The following is a 13,538-nucleotide window of genomic DNA, read 5'->3' as shown; positions in this document are numbered from 1 at the left end:
AGGAGTTTGAGACCAGCCTGGCCAACATGGCGAAACCCCATTTCTACTAAAAATACAAAAATTAGCCAGGCATGTTGGCACACACCTGTGATCCTAGCTACTCAAGAGGCTGAGGCAGGAGAATTGTTTGAACCCAGGAGACGGAGGTTGCAGTGAGCCAAGATTGTGCCACTGCACTCCAGCCTGGGTGACAAAGTGAGACTCTGGCTCCAAAAAAAAAAAAAAAAAAAAAAAAAAATTTAAAAAATTTAAAAAGACAGAAAATTAAAAGGGATCATTAACCATATCCCCAAACTCTAAGCCAAACCCCCAGACTTTTACTGCTGTAACGATACACTGGTGTGGTATTTGCCAAGTTGCCCTGTAGTTAGGCACATCCAGGCTTGGTCTCCTGCTAATGTATGTGCTCTTGATGGGCCCCTGCATTATTCACCATGAAGGCTGCTGACACCTGGCCCATCCTACTGTAGGCACTTAATGAATGTTTTAGTTAGCTCTCTGACTCAAAGGTTGGAGAAGGGCCTGCACTGATTTTGACCCAGTCTCCTGTTCTGTTCCTTATCTTGCTTGCATATGTCTTGTGACCGTAAACTCCAGGAGTTCTGTAAAGTTAAAGCTGAAGGCCACAGGTGAAAGATCTCAAAAAAGGAAGCCAGTGAGCGAGAAGCCCTGATTACAGCATAGTCAGAAAATAGGTTATCTGGGGTACTGGAGATTTCCTAGTAAATTGACAGTGAACATGAGGTTTGCCAGAGTGAGTCAGAGCTTTTCAGTGTTGAGAGAGACGAATTATAAATACTTTAAATGGTGCCATTCGAAACGCTTCCCTCTGCGTTTTTCCTCCTGGGAGAGCCATGGCGGGGAAGCTGGAGCAGGCAGGCACCACGCACCTGCTTCAGGGTCAGCACCTCCGTCAGGGGAGGTGCAGAGAAGCGCTGACACTGGGGTTTCTGGTTCTACGCTCAGCCATTTATCCCACCAGCAAGGACAGCCTGTCTCCTAATTACCAACCACTGGGACAGCTTCCTATAGCCATGGCTGGCCAGGGCCTCTCCAGCATGTGCCTGCCACTTAGTGCCTTCCAGTTCAGTGGCTCTTAGCTACGCTCAAACCAGGAGGAGGATAATTATATCTTGCAGCTGTATATGTGGTATAGCAGTTCTCAGACAACATGGTATAGAATGTGCAACTTTTCCCCTTTTAGCAGAGCGTTAATAATGGCCAGAGTGTGTTTTGTCTTTGATACCTGCCTTTTTGAGTATTGGCTACTCATATTTCACTGTGATTTCTTTTTTCTTTTTTTTTTTTTTTTTTTTTTTTTTTTTTTTTTTTTTTTGGAGTTTCGCACTGTTGCCCAGGCTGTAGTGCAGTGGCGCAACCTCAGCTAACTGCAATCTCTGCCTCCTGGGTTCAAGCAATTCTCTTGCCTCGGCCTCCCGAGTAGCTGGGACAACAGGTGTGCACCACCACACCCAGCTAATTTTTTTGTATTTTTAGCAGAGATGGGGTTCCACCATGTTGGCCTGGATGGTCTTGATCTCCTGACCTCGTGATCCGCCTGCCTCAGCCTCCCAAAGTGCTGGGATTACAAACATGAGCCACCACTCCCAGTCTTCACAGTGACTTCTTAGAGAGAATTACCAAACGTTATTTACAAGGCATTGAGTACAAGTATGTACAGAGCCTCATGCGGAAGAAACAGTGTGACAAAGGCAAGACTCCTGCACTTCAGCAGCTTAGCAGCTGGCAAGGGAAATAAGATAGTCTATGGGTAACCTTATTGCAAGGCAGGTTTACAAATACCATGGGAGAGCTGCTATTTGGGGAACAAGATCGGAAGAAATTGATTCTAGCCAGAGTGATTCTGGAAACCTGTATGGAGGAGGTAATGTTTGAGCTACATTTTTAAGCACAGGCGGATTTTTGGAAAGTTCTAATGGGAAGGAGGTTGAGGAATTTCAGGAAAAGCAAAGGAAGCATGGGAAGGATGAAGAGATGTGTCGCAGGCACAGAGAAGGTTTGGCTGCTGACAAAGACTGCATGCAGCCTGGTGGATTGTGATGTGTGGGCAGCAACTTAGTGCTCTGATTCTATGGAGGAGATTCACTGGAGAGTCTTGTCTATCATATGGAGTTTGAGTGCAGAGGAATTCTGTGACCCCAGTCAGCTGATCTTCATCTGTGCCTGCCTCCTTGAAGGCATTCCAAGCCTGCCTCTCATTGCTCTTTGGGAACTTTGCCTACGCAGAGTGTTGTCAGAGAGTAATCTGAGACACTTGATGCCTGTTAAACTAATTATGCTTCAGTCCTCAGAGTGCCGCGGTGCTCTCAATCCTGAGTGCTCAGCAGATTTTATGTAGTGTCTGAATTATTAATGGGGAAGATATGGAAGAGGGTGCTTGGCTGCTTGCTCCATTTTGAGCAGGTCTTGGGTGAGTGGTATTACAGGAAGAGAAGCAGCTGCTTGCAGAGGGATGGAGGAAGCAGGTCTTCCTGAGGAGCCCTGCCCAGACCGGAGCCTGTGTCAGTATGCTCAGAAAATCACAGCCTGCTTTGGAGGGATGGGTAAGACCCCTTAAACATTGGGCTTTGCAGAGAAGAGGCCCAGGGCTGACCATGCAGAGGACTGAACTTTAGGACTTGCTGGGAGCAGGGAAGTCGCTGCTGAGCAGGAGAACCTCACACGGACCGAGTTGTCACTCTCTGGAAGTCCAGTTGTACCCCCTTTTCCTAGCCTTCCCACTTAATCTGTTCTGTTTAGCAGCAAAGATCATCCTGACTTGTGAGCAACTGCAGGTGTTTCTGGAAGGTGTGCTGAGCTTTTTCTGTTTGTTCATTTTGGTTAAAAATAACAAACAAAAATGAAAAGTAACCCTATTATCACCAAAGAAGCCATAGGCTAACTGCAGACCATTTCCTTAGCAAACTAAATTCCATCAATATTCACATTGTAAGGTGGTGATTTGCTCTCTGTGAAAATTTTATTTCTTAGTGAGGAACAAGTAGATCCTAGCAGATGATTTAAACCAGGAGGGGACACTTGTCTGAGAAAAAGACTTAAATCATTATATAGAACAAAGTTAAAGTCTGTGTTCATTTGCGGAGAATCACTGTGACTGATGAAAAAAGAGCAGTCATTGTGGCATCTGTTCCCTGAGCACTTTGTAGCCCCAAAACGACTGGTTTCGGGCTGGGGCTCATCACATCAGGTGTTTATTGAGCTCCTTCAGCGAGCAAAGGCTGGGTGCCTTCGGTGCCCCTTGGTGAATTTTCCCACTGATGGTTCATTTTCATAATTTATCATAGTAGAGCTTGACTAGGTACAGTGGAACTGCTGGTAGAAAGATCAGGAATTTCCTATCTGGTAAGATACACAGGCCAGCAAAATCTTGGGCAGAAGTTCAACGTTTGTAATTATCGTTAGCTCTGTGATGTGGTACATTGTAATAGCTTATCATAGAACCATAGAGACGGTCAGAAAACCCACTCCTTTGTGATTGCTGTAACTGTAGTTTTATGTGGGCTGTGGCAGGAGGCAGCAATGAAAGACCTGAATCCACTGGTGCTCCTTTAGGGTCTTCCCCAGCTGTGCTTTCCCTGGTGAAGAGGTTGCTGTTAGGCAGCTACCACTGCAAGCCTATTTTTAAGACTGGAGGTTTGGCCTCCGCTGGGTATTTAACCTGAGCATGTGGAGGAGGGTACGTGAAAAGCTCTGAGCACCTGGAGAGAAGAACTTAGTTCACAGGGGTCTGCAGTCACTACTGCCAGCATCTGAACTCGCATCTCCGCTGCCTGAGAATGGAGTCAGCTGCCTCACATTTATATGTAGTTTGGTTGTCTTTAAAAGCAGGCAAACATTTGTTATTCTCATCGGCCCTCTTTATGATCCACATGTAGTTTACTTTCCATCCTGAACTAAAATTCTTAAATCAGATCAAAATTCTTATGTATAATTCTATTATTAAGAATTTATTTTTGGCTGGGTGCAGTGGCTCACGCCTGTAATCCCAGCACTTTGGGAGGCCGAGGCGGGTGGATCACGAGGTGAAGAGATTGAGACCATCCTGGTCAACATGGTGAAACCCCGTCTCTACTAAAAATACAAAAAATTAGCTGGGCATGGTGGTGCGTGCCTGTAATCCCAGCTACTCAGGAGGCTGAGGCAGGAGAATTGCCTGAACCCAGGAGGCGGAGGTTGCGGTGAGCCGAGATCGTGCCATTGCACTCCAGCCTGGGTAACAAAAGCGAAACTCCGTCTCAAAAAATTTAAAGCAAAAAAAAAGAATTTATTTTTTCCTTTCACAGTCTCTTAAAAGACAGTTGCATCTTGAACTAAATATATGGATCTGTAAACTTGTTAAAAAAAAATTTAGGAGTGTCCTATGTATGCTCTGCAGATACAATGGCTAAGCATTGAGGCAGAGTTAATGCAGTGGAAATAGTTTTTGTGGGCAATGCTTGATGAGTTTAGGGACCAAGAAAGCAAAATGGCTTTGTTATGGAATAGTTATCTTTTTTTTTTTTTTTGAGGTGAAGTCTTGCTCTGTAACCTAGGCTGGAGTGCAGTGGCACAATCTCGGCTCACTGCAACCTCCACCTCCCAGGTTTAAGCAATTCTGCTTCAGCCTTCCAGGTAGCTGGGATTACAGGTGCCCACCACCACACCCAGCTAGTTTTTTATTTTTTTATTTTTAGTAGAGATGAGGTTTCACCATGTTAGTCAGGCTGGTCTTAAAACTCCTGACCTCAGGTGATCTGCCTGCCTCGGCCACCCAAAGTGCTGGGAATATAGGTGTGAGCCACTGCACCTGGCCTAGTTACCCTTTTTCTTGGTAAGGATGATGCTGGGTTTGAAGGAAACAATCTCTTTTCTGTCCGAAGTCTATGTGTATTACAGCTAGTGCTCGACTTACGACCACGATTGGTTCCGACAGACCGGTCGTAACACGATTTGGTCGTAAATTGAGTAGGCTATATGCATGCGGAGATGGTAGTGCTGCCGGAAGCTGGTCCACAGTGTCGTACGCCCAGCTGGGCAACGTTTGCGCTGCCAGACATGGAGCAGTCGTGGCTAGCGATTGTGGTCGTAAAGTCGAATGGTCGTAAGTTGCATAGGTGGTAAGTCGATCAATATCTGTAATTTTTTTTCCAGTTGTATATCTTTTTTTTTTTTTAATAGTTTTGGAGGAACAGGTGATGTTTGGTTACATAGATAAATTCTTTAGTGGTGATTTCTGAGATGTTGGTGCACCCATCATCCGAGCAGTATACACTGCACCCAATGTGTCATCTTCTCTCCTTCACCCACCTTTTGAAAAGCATTGATAGAACATCTTACATTGTATATCTGAAGGTTCTTCGAAATAGGCAAGCAGGGAAAAGAACACAGACAGATTGTTTTACCTGCTTTGTAAATTGTTTTTAGAGGAAGACTTTGGAGGTTGGTGTTGGGCTTAATTCCCAGAATTTTGGAGCAGAAATTTTGAGATGTGACTTTGGTAGTGGTGGAAGTCCTATGTTTCTGTTTTCCCCAAGTCCGCCTCAGTCTGAGTGCCTCTAGACAGCGTCTGTTTCTTCCATTCCCACCATGCTTCCCATTGGCATAGAATAATTCTAGCACATTATTGGCTTGGAAGTCAGAAGACCTGGCTCCACCCTAGGCTTTCTGCATTGTCATGAGAAAGTCACATCTTCTCTGGGACTGACCTTCCTCATCTTAAAGGCTGGCATAATCTGGAGAACATTTAGAAACATAAGTTCCTGACCCCTATGTACAAAGAATCTCCAATTTTTTAAATATATTTTTCAAAAGTTCTACAATTTTTTTTTTGAGACAGAGTCTTGCCCAGTAACCTGGGAGTACAGTGGCACAATCATAGCTCACTGTAACCTCAAACTCCTGAGCTCAAGCAGTCCTCCTGCCTCAGCCTCCCAAGTAGCTGGAACTACAGATGCAGGACACCACACTTGGCTAATGTTTTATTTTTTTATTTATTTTTCTGTAGAGACAGAGTCTTGCTATGTTTCCAGGGCTGATGTTGAACTGGGCCTTGAGCAATCCTCCCACCTCACCCTCCCAAAGTGCTAGGATTACAGACGTGAGCAACCACATGTGGCCTACAGATGATTCTTATGCACAGCAATATTTGGGAACTGCTGGACTAGACTACCTTTGATGGCCTTGTCAGCTCTATAATTCTATTGTGGGGTTTTAGTGAAAAGAAATTTGTGTCAGAACATAATAGTCCAATGACAGAAGGAGTATGAGTTTATTCATTTTCACTTGTGACTTTTGTATGGTTGTAACGGTCACATATTGTACTTCATCTTACTGTGTGGATGTTAAAGAGTAAATGATTACTGGGGTTGTCCTTTTTATTTCAATATGCTAATTCTGTGAAGGTCCTTCTAGCTTGTAATTTTGTGAAAACCCAAAGCTACCTACACATTAATTCTGTCTCCATCATATGATTCTGCAATCACAGAAAACCCATGAAACAACTTTAAGACAATAAACATTGGCTTAGTGGAATGAGGCAGAAGGATTTTCCTGGTACTAAGACGAGGGATCCTCCTCTAGAAAATGGAAAGGAAATGATTGTTTACTATGGCCTAGAGCTGGATTTATCATGAGTTGAAGCCGCGGATCTTTAATCAAGTCCCCCACCCACCCCACCTGTGAGATCTGAAATACTGGAGAACTTGGAATTATTACCCTGGGATTTTTCTGATAGACATTTTTAGATTATGTAAGATATATGTATATATCCCTACCCCTATTCTCAGTACTCTTACCAGATGATACTGAATATTCTAGGGGTATTTGCAGGAGAATTCTTTTAGATATTGCAGCTATATTCTTTCTCTTGTTCTGGATATTAATCTAATTTTCAAATATGCATTCATGCTTGAGACTGACAGGCTCAAGTTCCTGGCAGTGGCTGTTTCTGCACCTAGTCATCTGACTGAGAATATGGGGCCCTAAGCTGTTGAGGGTAATCACTTAAATACATCTCCCTTAATCTTCTTTGCTGGGCAGTGAGAAAAGGAGACAGTAAGGAGCCAGGGGAACGGAGAGAATTGTGGGGAAACTCCGCTCCTTGAGCTCCTGCTGCCTATTTTTCATTTCTTGGGAATCCATGCCAAGATGCCTTCCTTCCTTGGCCTAAAGTGTCTGGGGAAATTGTGCAGCTCTGAGAAAAGCAAAGTCACCTCATCTGAGAGAACCAGTGCCAGGGGCTCGAACAGAAAGAGACTGATTGTTGAAGACTGGAGGGTATCTGGGACCTCCTTCCCCGCTCACAGGCGTGCCACTGTCACTCAGTTGCTGTATCTCTGTCCCGAGGACTACTGCCCACGTGGGCACATATGTAACAGCGTTGATCCTTTTGGTAAGTAAAATAACCCACTCTGGACATGGTTTTGTCTTTTGTGATTGGCGTGATTAAGAGAGTACTATCCAGCTCATTCTTCTGTAATGTGTTCTTCAAAGGAAACACTATCCTTAATATATAATTAATGGGAGTGAGGGTGGGAGAGATGGAGAATGTAAGCACAGCTATGGAGCTAAATTCCAAGGGTATTTTTGTCCAGGATCTTAAGATCTTCAATAACAAATGTATCTCTTTCCAAACATTGTATGAATAATTGTCAGTAATAGGAAGTATGATGGAAAAGAAAGATCTCTATCCATAGATGCTGTCCTTTCATATGACAAAGAATAAATGGAAAGGAAGTATTCAAGGCCAGAGATGGACGCCAGCAAAAGATGACCTAAGTAAAGCTGAACTCTAAATTGTGTCACCGTGTAGGGAGCACTCATCTTGTGAAATGTTCTAAAAAAATAAAAAATGAAAAGCCTTTTAATATCCATAGAACTTGTTGAGGCTTCTTTTCAGTGAACCTCATTAAAACATGTCAGTCATCCCTCTGCCTGGGAAAGAGGTGGACAAGGCCCACTCTGAGGTTAGTGTTACTGCACTTGGGAGTTTTCAGACCTGGAAGTTATCATGGTGCCTTTATTAATGAAGATGATACCTACCCAACCGCTCACGCCTTGTCAAAGTCAGCACTAGAATTAGTACAGGAAGCAGAAGGCAATTAGCCGTGGTCCCTACAAGTGTATGAAGTTGAATCAAATAAACCAGGAAACATAACATATTCCTCATCATTCTTGGACAGCCAGAGAGTTGGATTGGATTCAGTTTAGCTGAAGTAAGGGAGTTAAGATGTTCCGTTTTGTTGCAATCAGCTTTCAATAGCTTTGTTGAGTGATAATTCATATGCTGTAAAATTCACCCATTTAAAGTCTACAGTTCAGTGGGTTTTAGTATGTAACTGATGTGTGCAGCCATTACCATGGTGAATATTTTCATTGCCTCAGAAAGAAACCCTGTACTCTTTAGCTATTGCCTCCCCACCTCAACCACTTCATCCCCACCTCCCAGCCTTAAGAAATCAAAATCTACTTTCTGCCTCTTAGATTTCCCTACTCCGGATATTTCATGCAAATGGAATTTATAATATGTGGTCTTTCGTTTATGGCTTCTCTCACTTAGCATGTTTTCAGGGCTCTCCCATGTTGTAGCACGTGTCAGCACTTTATTCCTTGTTATGGCCAAATACCATTTCACTGTATGGATATTTCACATTCTGTTTCTCCTCTCACCAGCTGATGGACATTTGGGTTGTTTCCAACTTTTGGCTGTTATGGATAATGCCCCATGCATATCCATATACAAGGTTTTTTTCTTTTTTTCATGTCAGATGGGTAATGTCCCAATGTCATAACAAGGTTTGAGGGTGGCACTCCTCACACATGCGTACATGAACACATCAAAAGGATCATCATATACAAGTTTTTATGTGGACATATGATATGTTCAGCACTCTTGGGTATATACCTAGGAGTGGAATTTCTGGGTCATATAAAAATTCTATGTCTTACCTCCTGAAGGACTTCTAGATTATTTTACAAAGTAGCTGCTCCCTTTTACATTCCCACCAGCAGCAAATGAAGGTTCCAGTTTCTCCACATTCTTGGCAACATTTGCTGTTATGTGACTTTTTTGGGGGATGGAGTTTGGCTATGTTGCTCAGGCTGGAGTGCAGTGGTACAACCTCGGCTCACTGCAACCTCTGCCTCCCAAGTTCAAGTGATTCTCCTGCCTCAGCCTCCCAAGTAGTTGGGATTACAGGCACGTGCCAGCACACCTGGCTAATTTTGTATTTTTAGTAGAAATGGGGTTTCACCATGTTAGCCAGGCTGGTCTCAAACTCCTGATTTCAGGTGATTGGCCTGCCTCTGCTTCCCAAAGTGCTGGGATTATAGGCGTGAGCCACTGCGCTCTGCCTTATCTGACTATTTTATTCCAGCCATCTTAGTGGATGTGAAGCGGTATCTCACTGTGACTACACAGAGCTTTGGCTGGGACAGAGAGGGCTGACAAGCAGATCAGTGCTCAGGGAGGACAGGATATTCACTCCAACGGCTGCTGATGGTGACAGCTCCTTCTCTCTTACTCTGAACAGTCTTCTCTTCATGATTCCAGGCTGCATCTCTTTTTACGAGAGCAGGGAATGGGAATGGAGAAACCGTGCTTTCTGCCCAGCATGCTTACAAGCTATGCTAAGAACTTTGTTCCGAACCTACTGATCATGCCTATTGCAGCGAGGGACACTTCCCTCAAAAATCAGATCCTCATACTAGTGGATACCTAGAATCCCTTTACTGAGGAGAAAAGTGTTTTATTCCACAAATAGGAATAAAAGTGAAACATGTAGATTTCTGCCGGAGCTAACACTTTATTGTGAATGACTTCAGTGCTTCTGTGGAATGTTTCTACTCAAAGAGACTCAAATCAGATGTGCTTGGAATGAGCCACTGTTGCTCCTGAAAGAGATAAGATCTGTTGGGAGGAGGAGGCAGCCAAGGGGAAGCCAGGTAAGTTGCAGTTGAATGAAAGCATGCTGGATAGTGACTTATCAGCAGTTTCTGTCATGAGGGAAGAAGAGAATTAACAGGATCAGAGAGAGTTCTGGATGCAGGAAAGGTAATCTCATTGGGATATCCATATCTTAGTGGAGGCAGATTAGGAAATCTGGGAGATTAGTTAAGTGTGTGGCTTTGAGGTTGGACATTCCAGAGTTTGACTCCCAGCTCCTCTACTTACTTAATGTGTTACTTTGGGAAGTTAGTGATTCCAAGTGCATTTCTCTGTAAGGTAGGCAGGGAATGCATACCTTATATGACTGCTTTGGGCAGGCCTATCCCTAGAGTAGATGGGGCCCTGGGCAAATATTTTTTGTAGGGCCCCTGTCTGTATAAACAATTTGAGTCACCCCAAATCAGTGTGTCAACAGCTCAATCTTTTTCAATCACGGGAAAGAAACGCCACACCAGCCTGAGGTAGTGATTGCTTGGTAGGCTTGTCCCCTAGAATGGAGCCAGCTCCAGGGCCCCAAGAAGCTCCATTGGCATGACTCTTGGGCTCCTTGGGGCATCTGGCCAACCCCTTGCACAGCATGGGAGAGATGCAGAGGATCACTAGAGAAATCTGTGAAGAGGAGGCACAGATTCCTCATCCAGACAGCACTGCTGGCCCCAGCGATCCCGTGTACCAGAGCCCACTTGGACATTTTTGAGGCAGGAATGGGGTTAGGGCAGGGCTCTGCTTGCCCATGCCTAAGGGTAGTATTGATTATGAGGACTAAATGAGAACCTGGCTGGGCATGGTGGCATGTGCCTATAGTACCAGCTATTTGAGAGGCTAAGGCAGAAGGATCATTTGGGCCCAGGAGTTCAGCCGGGGCAACATTGCGAGACCCTATCTCAATGTTAAAAATTGTAAATAAAGATAAAAATAAATTTAAAGAATGAGAACTTGCATATCAAAGTGTTTGGTATAGTGGCACACAAATGCATCCACTAAATGTTAATTTCAGTAATAATTATAGACTTGCAATATAGTCAGCATTAGTCATTTTGGACAGTCTCTACAGAGGCTGAATTTAAAAAATAAAATGAGAAAAAATCGTTTATTGTTGTTAAAAATAGTGATTTCTATTGTTTGCCTTCCATGCTGTGAAACAATAGAGGCCCAGGACTATAGATGCAGCACAGGACGTGGGATTCCCAGGAAGCCACTGTGTGCTCGAGCATCCTGTTTAGGACAGGTGCCTGGAGGAAGTGCGCCCTCCTGCAGCCATGCTTGTTCCTGTGCTATGAAGCACCAGAGAGTTCAGGAGCAGCTCCTCGCAGGGTGCTTGGGAATATTTGGCAAAGGCCTCTTGCAGCTGCCAGAAAGATCTCAAGATGCTGTAGCTTCCTGCTGTTGTCTGGTGCTCAACCCCTACTTGGAGTTGTGCTGGGCTCCTTGATTTTCCAAGTGTCCCCTTGCGTATTTGTCCTTTGTCATGCTCAAAACAACCCTTGGATGTTGCAAGGGAAGAAACTGTTTTCCTCATTTCTCAATAGCAATGAATTAGCAAGAAGATGGAAAAGTGGACAAAACAAATTTATCAGTGAACATACAAAACAGCTTCTGCAAAAATATGTCAGTGAACATATGTCAGTGAAACAGATCTGTGAACATATAAAACAGCTTCTGAAAAAATATATCAGTGAACGTATATCAGTGAAATAGATCAGTGAACATACAAAACAGCCTCTGCAGCTTCTGGTTGTAGATGTAGTACTGTTCTAGAAGAATGGCTGTCATTCACTGGGGGCTGCTACATCTCAAACATTGTGATAAGCTTCTTTTATGGTTTGGCTTTGTTTTAGAGACAGGCTCTCCCTCTGTCTCTCTGGCTGGAGTGCAGAGAGGGCTCTGCACTGGAGTGAAGAACAGGGCTCACTGCAGCCTTCACCGCTTCAGCTCAAGCGATCCTCTTGCCTCAGCCTCTCATGTAGCTGGGACTACAGGCACATGCTACCATTTCTGGCTAATTCTTTGGGTTTTTTTTTTTTTTTTTTCTTTTGTAGAGACAGGGTTGTCCAGGCTGGCTGGTTTCAAACTTCTGAGCATTAAACAGTCTTCCTGCTTCAGCTTCCCAAAGTGTTGAGATTATAGGTGCAAGCCACCACACTGCCCTGTGCCAAGTGTTTTATGATTTTTCCATGTTTGATATTCTCAATAACTCAACAAAGCAGGAATTACTTTTATTTCATTTTGCAGAGAAGGAAACTGGGGCATATGCAGTTAGGAGACCTGCCAAAGATCACTAAAGTACTCGATTTGGGCCCAGGTGTGCCTGACACCCAGGTTCATGGTCTCAACCATGATACCATTCTGCCTCAGTCCGAGGAGCGTAAGAGTGGGTCATTCGTGAGGTATGCTGAATGCTGACACACCTAAAGTTTATAAATAATATTGCTAATTAAGTACTTCAGCAGCTCAAATTTGAAGATTCCCATAAAGTAAAGAGTTGTTGCCAGGAAAATTAGCAAAGATTTCCTTCCTTTAGCTCGTAAATACAAGCTATCTGTATGGAATGTTCCCTTACTCTACTGTAGGAAATTAGAGTGAAGTTTGTTTTTTTGTTTGTTTGTTTGTTATTTTTTCCCAAGACAGAGTTTGGCTTTTATTGCCCAGACTGGAGTGCAATGGCATGATCTCGGCTGACCACAACCTCCACCTCCTGGGTTCATGTGATTCTCCTGCCTCAGCCTCCCTGGTAGCTAGGATTACAGGCATGTGTCACCATGCCCAGCTAATTTTGTATTTTTAGTAGAGACAGGATTTCTCTATGTTGGTCAGGCTGGTCTTGAACTCCTGACCTCAGGTGATCTGCCCACCTCTGCCTCCCAAAGTGCTGGGATTACAGGTGTGAGCCATTGCGCCCAGCTAGAGTGAAGTTTTTGAACCTGTGTGTCTTTCTGTCCTTTGGAGTGTTTGGGTCTTGTACAAATGGAAGAACATATTTAGGGCAATTACCTTCTTGACAAATAAACAAGAAGAGTCTGGCACTGTTATCAAAAGCCCCAAGGATATCTGGAAAGGATTCAGTGATTATGTTGTCAGCTGAGTCCAAATCCCAAAGCAGAATGTTCTGGACTGGAAAGCAGGGACCAAAGTAGATTTGGCAGTCCCCTCCCTGGAGAAGCAGTTCATATCCCAGAAGATAGAACGATGGTTCATCTCTGATTCAGGCACCTGCTGGGACCTTTCTGTTAGGTGCAGCACACCCAGGGCTTGTCTTCACTTGGGATGGTCTCCCAAGACCCAGATACTCAGATTATCACATAACTGAGAGAACCTCTTGGGTACATTATTGTTTCTTAAAGCAGCAGCAACCTGTTTCAAAACTAAGCAGAACATAGAACACTGTAATTTTTTTTCTTTTAATAGGCCCTTCTTATGCCATTCACTAATCCACAACCCCAGACCTGTAAGTCAGAGGGTTGGGGAAGCGTCTTGGGTATAGTAGGCCAAAGGCCACAAATGGCTTTGCTGTCAACAGTGTGAAGACAGCATATTCTTCAAGATGCTGTAGAGCTTTTCGTTTTTTCTTTCTTTTTTTTTTTTTTTTCTTGAG

The 13,538-nt window shown here is 44.0% G+C and overlaps 1 protein-coding gene and 1 pseudogene across 32 annotated transcripts in view; one reads left to right on the top strand and one right to left on the bottom strand.

Moving 5' to 3' along the window:
• ABLIM1 (actin binding LIM protein 1) overlaps positions 1-13,538 on the top strand; it is a 338,923-nt gene that overhangs the window by 102,143 nt on the left and 223,242 nt on the right. For 3 of the 32 annotated variants that reach the window (XM_032281738.1, XM_032281725.1, XM_032281722.1), the window contains exon 1: positions 6,077-7,390. The exons of 6 other annotated variants lie outside the window; for them this stretch is intronic. In XM_032281738.1, the coding sequence (XP_032137629.1) occupies positions 7,147-7,390 (244 nt within the window). In that variant the 5' untranslated portion in view covers positions 6,077-7,146. Of the gene's footprint in view, positions 1-1,571; positions 2,565-6,072; positions 7,391-13,538 lie in introns of those variants that run through there. 23 more of the 32 variants (XM_032281712.1, XM_032281711.1, XM_032281715.1 and 20 more) reach the window with 18 other exon arrangements.
• LOC116554263 lies at positions 8,760-8,844 on the bottom strand (annotated as a pseudogene).

Source organism: Sapajus apella, unplaced genomic scaffold, assembly GCF_009761245.1.
Source record: "Sapajus apella isolate SASKATOON/1434 unplaced genomic scaffold, GSC_monkey_1.0 scaffold13, whole genome shotgun sequence".
Taxonomy (NCBI): domain Eukaryota; kingdom Metazoa; phylum Chordata; class Mammalia; order Primates; family Cebidae; genus Sapajus; species Sapajus apella.
This window is presented reverse-complemented; position numbering and strand designations above follow the sequence as displayed.